Genomic DNA, 11,556 nt, shown 5'->3' on the forward strand with positions numbered 1-11,556 from the left:
CCTGCCTCCACCTCCCAAGTAGCTGAGACCACAGGCGCCCGCCACAATGCCTGGCTATTTTTTGGTTGCAGCTGTCATTGTTGTTTGGAGGGCCTGGGCTGGATTCGAACCCACCACCTTAAGTGTATGTGGCTGGCGCTTTAGCCACTTGAGCCGCAGGCACGGAGTCAAGTGTAACATAGAATATATTCTGAAACAAATGCAGTCTCTTAGAAATTATTAAATTTCATTCATGCTATAGATAGTTGTAGAAAACAAGATGGGGAAAATGTCCTTGAAAAAAATCCTAACAGGATGCTGTTTTTCGAATATAGAAAAGGAGGCTGAGGGGCACTTTACCATTCTTTAGGGACATTCTTATATACAAATTCATCGACATAAAGTCAACAAAGATTTATAGGACACCTAACTATGGGCTAGCAACTACTGCACAGCACTGGGGACACACACATGAATAAGACCAAAGTCCTTGTTCCTCAAAGAGTTCATAGTTTACTGCCAGCAACAAACTAGTTTTTTCCTATATCCACTGAAGGCAAAGACATACGACTCTTTTCAGTCCAAGGTAATACCACATATACTATATACTTAAAGTGTATGTGGGGTTACAGGTATTCTAATCCATACACATACATACAAACACACACACACACCCAAAATCTGATGCTTATGAATACCTTGAAAGCTAGGTAAATTTACGTTCTCTAGAATACAACTTTTTAAATGACAAAAACCTGAGTCAGGGAGGATAAACAGTAGTCTTTTCACTAGTACAAAGCAGAACAGCACTGTCTTAAAAGATGTGGTCCTTTCTATTCTTGACACTCCATGCTTTAGGACACTGATAGCCACTTTTGTGTGGTTTTTCCACCCAAGTATTATTACATTACTCTCACTAGAAGGCATAACAATGTGAGTATCTATCTACCTTACTAAGATTAATCTGGAGGAAAAAAATGGTTAACTAAGGCACTGATGATTTGGAGACAACTTAAATTCTTTTTCTTTTTCTTTCTTTTATTTAGATAGAGTCTCACTCTGTCACCCTCAGTAAATGTGGGCATCACAGCTCACAGTAACCTCAGAATCTCGGGCTCCAGTGATTCCCTTGCCTCAGCCTCCCGAGTACGTGGAACTACAAGTGCCCACCACAATACCCAGCTGTTTTTAGAGACGGGGTCTCATTCTTGCTCAGGCTGGTCTCAAACCTGTGAGCTGTGGCAATGCACCCTGTGCCAAATCATTCATATTATATATACCACCCATGTCATCTAAACTTAGGATAAACTACACACAGGTTGAGCATCCCTAACCTGAAAATCCAAAACTTTCTGAGCACCAACATGACCCCACAAGTGGATAATGCCACAGCTGACTTCATGTGACAGGTAGAAGCTAAAACTTTATTTGTCATATAAAATTATTAAAATATTATATAAAATTACCTTCAAACTACCTATTTAAGGGGTATATAAAACATAAATGAAGTTCATGTTTGGAGCTGGGTCCCATCCCTGAGATACCTCATTATATATATGCAAATATTCTCAATTCTGAAAAAATATGAAATCTAAACTACTACTGGCCCCAAGAATTTTAGATAACTTGTACATGTATATACAGAAATAAGTAAAATTCACATTAATCTGAACTGTTGAACAGAACTCCCTTACAACATTCAGGTCCTCTGTGAAGCCAGAAACAGTATGATTGGTATTGGTGTGGCTTTCCTGTACACAAAGCATATAAATGAAAAAAAAATGCACATTAATTTGCTCTTGTGTTTTAAGTTCTATTAACTTTGTATCTAAGTGTAGAAACTATACACGTGGCTCGGCGCCTGTGGCTCAAGCGGCTAAGGCGCCAGCCACATACACCTAAGGTAGCGGGTTCAAATCCAGCCTGGACCCGCCAAACAACAATAACGGCTGCAACCAAAAGATAGCCGGGCGTAGTGATGGGCGCCTGTGGTCCCAGCTACTTGGGAGGCTGAGGCAGGAGACTCGCTTGAGCCTAGGAGTTGGAGGTTGCTGTAGGCAGTGAAGCCATGGCACTCTACCCAGGGGGATAGCTTGAGGCTCTGTCTCAAAAAAAAAAAAAAAAAAAGAAAGAAAGAAACTATACATGTGTATCATAAGCTAAATCTCAAATAGCCAATCAATGGGAAAACGGCTTTCCCTTAGCCATGAGACAAACTGGATCATTCTCCATAAGATGCAATGGAGAGGCTCAGCACCTGTAGCTCAGCAGCTAGGGTGCCAGCCACATACACCAGAGGTGGCAGGTTCGAAACCAGCCCAGGCCTGCCAAATAATAACTACAAGCCCCTCCCCTGCCAAAAAAAAAAAGCCGGTCATTGTGGCAGCAGGCACCTGTACTACCAGCTACTTGTGAGGCTGAGGCAAGAGAATCTTTTTTTTTTTTTTTTTGAGACAAAGCCTCAAGCTGTCGCCCTGGGTAGAGTGCCGTGGCATCACAGCTCACAGCAACCTCCAACTCCTGGACTTAAGCAATTCCCCTGCCTCTACCTCCCAAGTAGCTGTGGACTACTGGCCACAAGGCCCGGCTATTTTTTATTGCAGCCGTCATTGTTGTTTGGCGGGCCCAGGCTGGATTCAAAGCCACCAGCTCAGGTGTATGTGGCTGGTGCCTTAGCTGCTTGAGCCACAGGCAATGAGCCAAGAGAATCTCTTAAGCCACAGCTCTCTATGGAGGGCAACATAGTGAGACTCTGTCTTTAAAAAAAAAAAAAAGCAAGGGAGGTTTACATTGTTACTCTACCAGAGAAGATAATAAAAAGGATCAGTTTCCAAGATATAGTATGGCTACTTCTAAACAGTCCGTCACCAGTCTTGGTAACTAATAGTCCAATCCTGACCTGGGTTCTCTTAGCTTATAAAAGGAGCTTAGAGCTTCCCACTTACCCAAGGACAGGCCAAATCAAAGCATCTGGTTCATATCAGAGAAGAGGTACTTCTCTGACATGTAGGATTTCAGAGCTCTGATGAGGCCTTATTTTCTGGATATCAGGACTTTGAGGTATGAAAAAGTCACAGAACTTAGATATGATTCTCTCTTATCTTTCTCTTCCACTTGGCTGGAGGAATAAGAGCCAGGCCACTTCACAATCTTGTTTTATTTATTTATTTATCTATTTATTTTTAGAGACAGAGTCTCACTTTGTCACTCTGGGTAGAGTGCTGTAGCATCACAGCTCACAGCAACCTCCAGCTCTTGGGCTTAGGTGATTCTTTTTTTTTTTTTTTTGACACAGCGCCTCAAGCTGTCCCCCAGGGTAGAGTGCCGTGGCATCACAGCTCACAGCAACCTCCAACTCCTAGGCTCAAGCAATTCTCCTGCCTCTGCCTCCCAAGTAGCTGGGACTACAGGAGCCCGCCACAATGCCTGGCTGTTTTCGGTTGCATCTATCATTGTCATTTGGTGGGCTCAGGCTGGATTCAAACCCAGCAGCTCAGGTGTATATGGCTGGCGCCAAGCCTAGGTGATTCTCTTGCCTCAAGCCTCCCAAGTAGCTGGAACTACAGGCGCCTACCACAATACCCGGCTATTTTTTTGTTGCAGTTTGGCTGGGCCGGGTTTGAACCTACCACCCTTGGTATATAGGGCTGGTGCTCTACTCACTGAGCCACAGGCACCGCCCCACAATCCTGTTTTAAAAATCAGCGACTTGCTTATGGTAATGAAGCTCTTTTTAGCTCTGGTATGTATAACATATGTCAGACCTTTTACTGTTCTGGGAATTGAGGAACGGAGGAGCTGTGAATGAAAGTGAAAAAGCCTGATGACAGCTTTGAACTGAAGCTATGTAAGGCTGTCTAGCTTAGGTTTTACATATGGTCCAGGAAGCCAGCCTTTTTATTACTCAGGGGGAGGATACTGTTATAAATGCTAAGTATTTTCTTTTTTTTTTTTTTGAGACAGAGCCTCAAGCTATCCCCCTGGGTAGAGTGCTGTGGCATCACAGCTCACAGCAACCTCCAACGCCTGGGCTCAAGTGAGTCTCCTGCCTTAGCCTCCCGAGTAGCTGGGACCACAGGCACCCACCACAATGCCTGGCTACTTTTTGGTTGCAGCCGTTGCAGCCGTTATTGTTGTTTGGGGGGGTCCAGGCTGGATTCAAACCTGCCACCTTAGGTGTATGTGGCTGGCACCTTAGCTACTTGAGCCATAGGAGCTAAGCCCTAAGTATTTTCTAAGATCATTCTTTTTTTTTTTTTAGAGACAGAGTCTTACATTATCGCCCTCAGTAGAGTGCCATGGTGTCACAGCTCACGGCAACCTCCAACTCCTGGGCTTAGGTGATTCTCTTGCCTCAGCCTCCCGAGTAGCTGGGACTACAGGTGCCTGCCACAACACCCAGCTATTTTTTGTTGTTGCAGTTCAGCTGGGTTCAGGTTTGAACCCACCACCCTCAGTATATGGGGCCGGCGCCCTAATCACTGAGCCACAGGCGCCACCTTAAGATCATTCTTTAAGAATGAACACAATTTTGCCTCAAAATGAACATGCCTATGAAAAATTATACCATTAAAACTCAAAATAAACAGTATAAATGTTTATTAATGTAGGCATACCAATACAATTTCTGTTATTATTTCAATAGCTTCAACCATTTAATTAGTTTCCACTGTGATTTACCATTATTCTAATAGAAACAGACTACTGGCTAGCAAAATAAACAACTTGCAAATATCCCCCCCATTAGGACTTTTTATGTCATCTTTAATACTGCCATACTTTAAATTTATTCTTGATAATAACTTACCTTTTATAAGTAAATTGATTTATATTAACTTTGGTCAACCTCCTTTCACAAGAGATGATATTTCTTGTAAGTTTAGTCACTTTTAGAACTTAACATTCCAAATCCTTAGGCTCATTTAGGAAAATTTACCTAAAATTCTTCACCTTGTTTAGTGAGCCTATCTTCTTCTGTGTTTTGCTTTTCCTTTGGCATATATTATCTTCCCATTTACAAAGTTAAAGTTAAGTCTGTCATGAAATAAATACACTGGAAGGTATCCAAAAAACCCAAGTTAAGTAACAATATATGATAAACAGAGAAAAGCATTTCTTTCTACAAAAGCTGATTATTTATGTATATTAAACAAAATGATTCAAGTGGCCTATTTTTAAAATGTTTTCAAAAAAAAGTAGAAAATGTAGTTTTCAATCCTGTTTTTTGTACTCACTCTTTAAGGCTATCAGAACGCCTCCTGTTTCTGCCCCATGAAGAACTCCTACTTCGAGTTCTTCTTTGGCTGGGGCTTCTTGATCTCCTATGATCACTTGGAGAACAAGGATGACGTTCTTTTGATTTCATTTGGCCTGGTGCTAGAATATAAAGAACAAGACTTACTAACATAATTCAGTACCTGAAAACTGCAGTAACAGCCACTCAACTAGTATCATCTTCAGAAGAATTTTATATAAAAAACCCATCATTGCTGAAACTCATTCTGCTGAATAAACAGGAGCTAGTGTTTAGTCGCACTTACTTTTGCGATCACCTTGTGCAAACTGTATTTCAATCTGACGGCCACACACCCACTTTCTATTGAGGTTATAAAGAGCATCTTCAGCATCTCGAACATCTTCAAATATGACTAGCTGTTAAGGACACTTTTAACATCAGATATCAAGTAAAAATATTTCAGAAGTGTTATTTACATGTGAAATGAAATTAATAGAAAAAAGTTCAAGTTATTAAGCTTACAGCTCCAATATAAATAATCAGAAAAAAAGTTTACTTTTTATTGAAAACAAATGTCCCATTATGATGTAGAAAAGTGAGTCTGAAAATAAAAAGAATATTCCTGATAGTCCTGATAGTGGTTAAGAAACAAAATAAAACAAAAAGAACTGAAACGTGTAACTGTACCTTTACAATGTACGTAATATAACATAGCTAGGCAATGTGCAAGTATAATTGGAAACATGTTATGGGGAGGAAGCCCCAAATTGGCCAGTATTATAAGGTAAACTGCTTAGACTCACTCCCTTCTTTCAGATAAAGGATCCATCAGATTTTTCACCGAGTATCAGCATGCAGGAGCTTTTATTCTGAAATTAAAATGACTTTTTCATTAAAAAGCTTTTTAATTATGACATTTAGGAGAAATTACTTACAATAAATAAAACTGCACATATATAAGAGAGTTAAAACAAAAATTGATTTTGTCCTTTAAAAATGATATCAGGCAGTGCCCATGGCTCAGTGAGTAGGGCACCTGCCCCATATAGGGAGGGTGGTGGGTTCAACCTGGGCCCCGCCAAACTGCAACAAAAAAAATAGCCAGGTGTCGTGGTAGGCGCCTGTGGTCCCAGCTACTTGGGAAGCTGAGGCAAGAGAATCACCTAAGCCCAAGAGCTGGAGGTAGCTGTGAGCTGTGATGCTATAGCACTCTACTGAGGGCGACAAAGACTCTGTCTCAAAAATAAATAAATAAATAAAATAAAAACAATATCTACTGGGGCGGCGTCTGTGGCTCAGGGAGAAGGGCTCTGGCCCCATATACCAAGGGTAGCGGGTTCAAACCCAGCCCTGGCCAAACTGCAGTAAAAAAATAGCTGAGCATTGTGGCAAGTGCCTGTAGTCCCAGCTACTGTGGAAGCTAAGACAAGAGAATTGCCTAAGCCCAAGAGCTAGAGGTTGTTGTGACCTGTGATGCCACAGCACTCTTCCATGGGCGACAAAGTGAAAAAAAGTAAAAAAAAAAAAGTCTTTGAACCTACCACTTTAAACATTCCTTTACTTCCCCCACCACACACACACTTGGGATATAAGTATAAAAGGAACATAAAGGCAATCTGTAAACATCTGGAATTACATATATTGGTTTGTAATATCCTACTAAACTTTCTTATCTATATAAATTATATGATATCAAACCTAACTGTAATGGAAACTGGCTATATATATGAAAAGAATTAAACAGCTATTATTTTAGGTTGTTCACTGGTTTAATTTTTTAAAAAATAGCAAACAGAAAAAGCTCAAGAAATGCAATACAAAATGAGACTTAGGCAATTACCTCAATGTCACTTGATCTTGAACCTTGACCTTTACTCTTTAAGGCTTGCAAGATGGACTTTATAAGAGATGAAGAACCAACAAAATCAGACTTGGCTTTGACTCTGGAGCTCTGAGTAAATGTAGGAAAGCTGAGTCTCAGCCTGGTGTTGGCTTTGTCTTTTGCTTGGTAAAGACTTCCCCTCGTCCAGGTCTTTAACTCTGTGTCCACCCTCCCTCTTTACTCCTTGGTGCTTGAACTTTAGGTGCCTTTTGTCTCGGTTTATGCTTGGATCCTAGCTAACAAGTTGGTTCAAACTGGGGGGCGCTTGCCAGCTACAGTGGACTGCTTTAGATTTTCTGAGATAAAAAAATAAACACATGTAATTAGGCAATTTTAAACTCATAACATGCTCATGAATACATATATGTATCAGCACACGTATGCAATATACTCATGAACACAGTAAATAAAGGATATTGAACATAAGCAAATCCTCGTGGGCGGCGAGTGTAGAAGTCAAGTGGAATGTAAACATCTACTATAGGGCCATATCGACCAAACTCACGGCGCAAGTCCTCAGGCCTGAAGTGTTTTAGAAATAAGGCAAAGAAAGATGAATAGCTAGATTAAAATATTTTGCCTACAGAAATCTAGTTGAAACCTTCAAAACAAAGAACATCATCTAGACCAGAATTATCTAAAATTATTTCTTGTAGAAGTCACCCAAAGTTTTCAAAGGAAAGGAATGGAAAAAATTGAGAGGAAAAGAACAGATTTGCAAGTCTCTTTCTTAGACATTCTAATTCAGGAAAGTCTGGATTAGGGACTGAGTTTTGCAAATACTCCAAGAAGTTGTTATGCAAAATCAATTTCCAGAATAGCAAATCAACCTCTGAAAGTTATTACCATTACAAGACTTTTTGTTGTTGTTGAGACAGTCTCATTTTGTCACCCTCAGGAGAGTGCTGTGGCATCGTAGCTCACAGCAACCTCAAACTCATGAGCTCAAGTAATCCTCTTGCCTCAGCCTCTCGAGCAGCTGGGACCACACAGTGGTTCTCAACCTTCCTAACACCGCGACCCTTTAATATAGTTCCTCATTTTGTGGTGACGCCCTCCAACCATAAAATTATTTCTGTTGCTACTTCATGTGTGCAAAACTATGTTTTTCAAAAATATGTGTTTTCCGATGGTCTTAGGCAACCCCTATGAAAGGGTCGTTCAACCCCCAAAGGGGTTGTGGCTCACGGGTTGAAAACCCCAGGACTATAGGCTCCTGCCATAACACCCAGCTATATTTTTTAGAGACGAGGGCTTGCTCTGGCTCAGGCTGGTCTCAAACTCAGGCAATCCACCTGCCTCAGTCCCCCAAAGTGCTAGGATTACCGGTGTGAGCCACTGCTCCTGGCCCACCATTACAAGACTTTACAAACCGTTTCACTAAGAACACATTCATTGGGTGGGGGCCATAGCTCAGGGGGTAGAGTGCCCGCCACCTACACAGAGGCTGGTAGGTTTGAAAATAGCTTGAGCCAGCTGAAACAACAATGACAAGTGCAACAGAAACAATAACAAAAATAGCTGGGCGTTGTAGGGGCGCCTATAGTCTCAGCTACTTGGGAGGCTGAGGCAAGAAAAATCACTTAAGCCCAAGAGTTTGAGGTTACTGCACTCTACTGAAGGTCGTCAGAGCACTCAGTACTGAGGGTGACAGTGAGACTGTCTCAAAAAAAGAAAAAAGAACCTCTACTCTAGAGGTCACAGCACTGTCTTTTTTGAGACAGTCAGACTGTCTCAAACTGTCGCCCTGGGTGGAGTGCTGTGACATCACAGCTCACAGCAACTACAAACTCTTAAGCTTAAATGATTCTCTTTCCTCAGCCTCCCAAGTAGCTGGGACTATAGGCACCTGCCACAACACCTGGCTATTTTTTTTTTTTTTTTTTTTTGGTTGTAGCTGTCATTGTGTTTGGCAGGCCTGGGCTGGACGAACCTGCCAGCTCTGGTGTATGTGGTTGCACCTTAGCTGCCTGAGCTACAGGCACTGAGCCATCATTACGATTTTTATGTTTACTTTAATCTTGTTTTCAGATAGCAAGAATCAGATTCTGAAGAAGTCCTAAAATTATTTCTCAGGCTTTAAAGAAAAAAAACAGATGTTTTCTCATTAAACATAAAGCAATATAACTAACTGTATTCTCAAATTTGACAATTATTTGAGCCTGCTATGTGCCTTCTACTGTGATAGGTTCAGCAGAGGAAATGCAGAGCATGTTTGCTGTTACAGAGCTATAATTTAAATGCAAAGACAAAATATTTAGCAGTAAAACAGTTACACTGCATTTCTGTATTATTATATATTGCTTAGTTTTGTTTTCAGACAAAGTCTTACTCTGTCGCCCTGAGTAGAGTGCCACAGTTCACAGCAACCTCAAACACTTGGGCTCAAATGATCCTCTTGCCTCAGCCTCCCAAGTAACTGGGACTACAGGCACCAGCCAGGATGCCTGGCTAGTTTTTCTATTTTTGGTAGAGACAGGATCTCACTCTTGCTCAGGCTGCTCTCAACTCCTGAGCTCAAGCAATACACCTTCCTCAGCCTCTCAGAGCTAGGATTACAGACATGAGCCACCGTGTCCAGTTTATATATTGTTATATATTAGCCACTGTTCATCTTAAGACCACTTAATTCTTTTTTTTTTTTTTGCATTTTTTGGATGGGGCTGGGCTTGAACCCATCACCTCTGGCATATGGGGCCAGCGCCCTATTCCTCTGAGCCACAGGCGCTGCCCACTTAATTCTTAGATAACCACTCTATGGTTATTTATAGATGAGGACACAGATTAATCTTTCTAAGGTCACTAAGCCAGCAAGTGACAGAGCTAGAACCAAACTTCCACAGTCTGACACTAGTCTATATTCCTAACCACCGAACCATATTGCCTCTGGGAGGTTCCTTAGGCATTCGGCATCAATCTGTGAGCATAAAACGTGTCTCACAAAGAACAGAAACACAGCACTTCAAAACATTGTAAGAGAAGACTCAAAGATGACTGCAAAACTTCTTGGACAAATGGAAGAAGTGTCGGGGACAAAAATTAGAAAGTTGGAAAAGAAAGCTAGAATGGGGAATGAGAAGAAGCAAAATACGCAACTTTCAGGTTTAGAATCTGCAGTGATAGTGCAATAAGAGTTCTATAAGCAACTGAAATTTGTGATTACACAAATGATACTAATTTTATTTTTTCTCAAGACTAGAAGTCAGTGATTACAGCTAGAGATGGAACTTAGGAATTATGTAGATTTAACTAACATTGACTAAACACCCATTGTAAGCCAGGCACAGTCAATATTATGATATACTTTATATCATTTAATATTCATTATAACATGTTTGGTTTGCCTTTTGTTTTTTTTGAGACAGAGTCTCACTGTCACCCTCAGCAGAGTGCTGTGGCATCACAGCTCAAAGCAACCTCAAACTCTTGGGCTTACGTGATTCTCTTGCCTCAGCCTCCCAAGCAGCTGGGACTACAGTTGCCGCCACAATGCCCAGCTTTTGTTGTTGTTATTGTTGTAGTTGTCATTGTTGTTTGGCAGGCCTTGGCTGATCCCAGTGTATGTGACAGGCACCCTAGCCGCTGAGCTACAGGTGCTGAGCCATGTTTGCCTCTCTTGATAGAGTCTTAAGTTTTAGAGGACAAAGACAATGTCTTTTCTTTTGCTTTTTCATTCAGTGAGTGCTGAGCACCTACTTTGTGCCAGGCCCTAGAGATATGGTGGAGAACAAGAAAAACACAATTCCTACTCCCACAGAACACAGACTATGCAGTAAAGATTCTCAACCATTCTTAAATATTGGAATCATCTATGAATGAGATGGTATAGAAACAGACACCCCAGCCTAATCTATTTAGCATTTCCCAGAGTAAATCTCAGTTAGGTTTAATTTATGTTTTAAGGGTTTCACAGGTAATTCTGGAACTAAAGCAAGTGTTTTCATCAGCAGCTCTCTGTACCTTGTACCTGCTGGGCACACAGTAAGCACTTAGTATACATTTGCCTGTCAGTGAATAAACAGCACAACCACAGTTACCATTTAAGAGTTAAGGAGATTGAGGGTAGAGAAGTACCTTGCCCAGATGTTGTACACAGTCAGTAGCAAAGCTAGAATTCAAATGAAGGTATTCTGAGCCAACCAACCCCATCAATCAAATGATGGTACCTCAGAGGAAAGGGATCCTAGGTAATATAAAGGAGGGGACCAGAGTGATGTGTGTCTCTGAGGATTGGTGTCCTGGAAGCCAAGGGGGATAAGAGCCTGAAGGAACAGATCTTCTCAAAAGAACTGGTTCCCATTCATTATCTCCAATCTTAGTGGTTGTTTTGTTTTCATTTATTTTTGCATTTTTGGTGTCATCTACTTTTACATTCAGAAAAGTACAGGGAATAAACACACACCCATGCATCCATCAGCAAGATTTATTTTATCGGCTCGGCGCCTATAGCTCAACCGGC

The 11,556-nt window shown here is 41.2% G+C and overlaps 1 protein-coding gene across 1 annotated transcript in view; it reads right to left on the bottom strand.

Moving 5' to 3' along the window:
- Positions 1 to 8,493, bottom strand: part of SRSF12 (serine and arginine rich splicing factor 12) — a 12,851-nt gene extending 4,358 nt beyond the window's left edge. The window contains exons 1-4 of the mRNA XM_012809941.1: positions 8,471 to 8,493; positions 7,499 to 7,658; positions 5,520 to 5,631; positions 5,214 to 5,355 (exon numbers count right to left, since the gene is read on the bottom strand). Coding sequence (XP_012665395.1) covers positions 5,214 to 5,355; positions 5,520 to 5,631; positions 7,499 to 7,658; positions 8,471 to 8,493 — 437 coding nt within the window. The remainder of the gene's footprint in view (positions 1 to 5,213; positions 5,356 to 5,519; positions 5,632 to 7,498; positions 7,659 to 8,470) is intronic.
- Positions 8,494 to 11,556: the final 3,063 nt, after the last annotated feature.

This window comes from Otolemur garnettii, unplaced genomic scaffold (assembly GCF_000181295.1).
Source record: "Otolemur garnettii isolate 467f Iridium unplaced genomic scaffold, OtoGar3 scaffold00118, whole genome shotgun sequence".
In the NCBI taxonomy this organism is placed as follows: domain Eukaryota; kingdom Metazoa; phylum Chordata; class Mammalia; order Primates; family Galagidae; genus Otolemur; species Otolemur garnettii.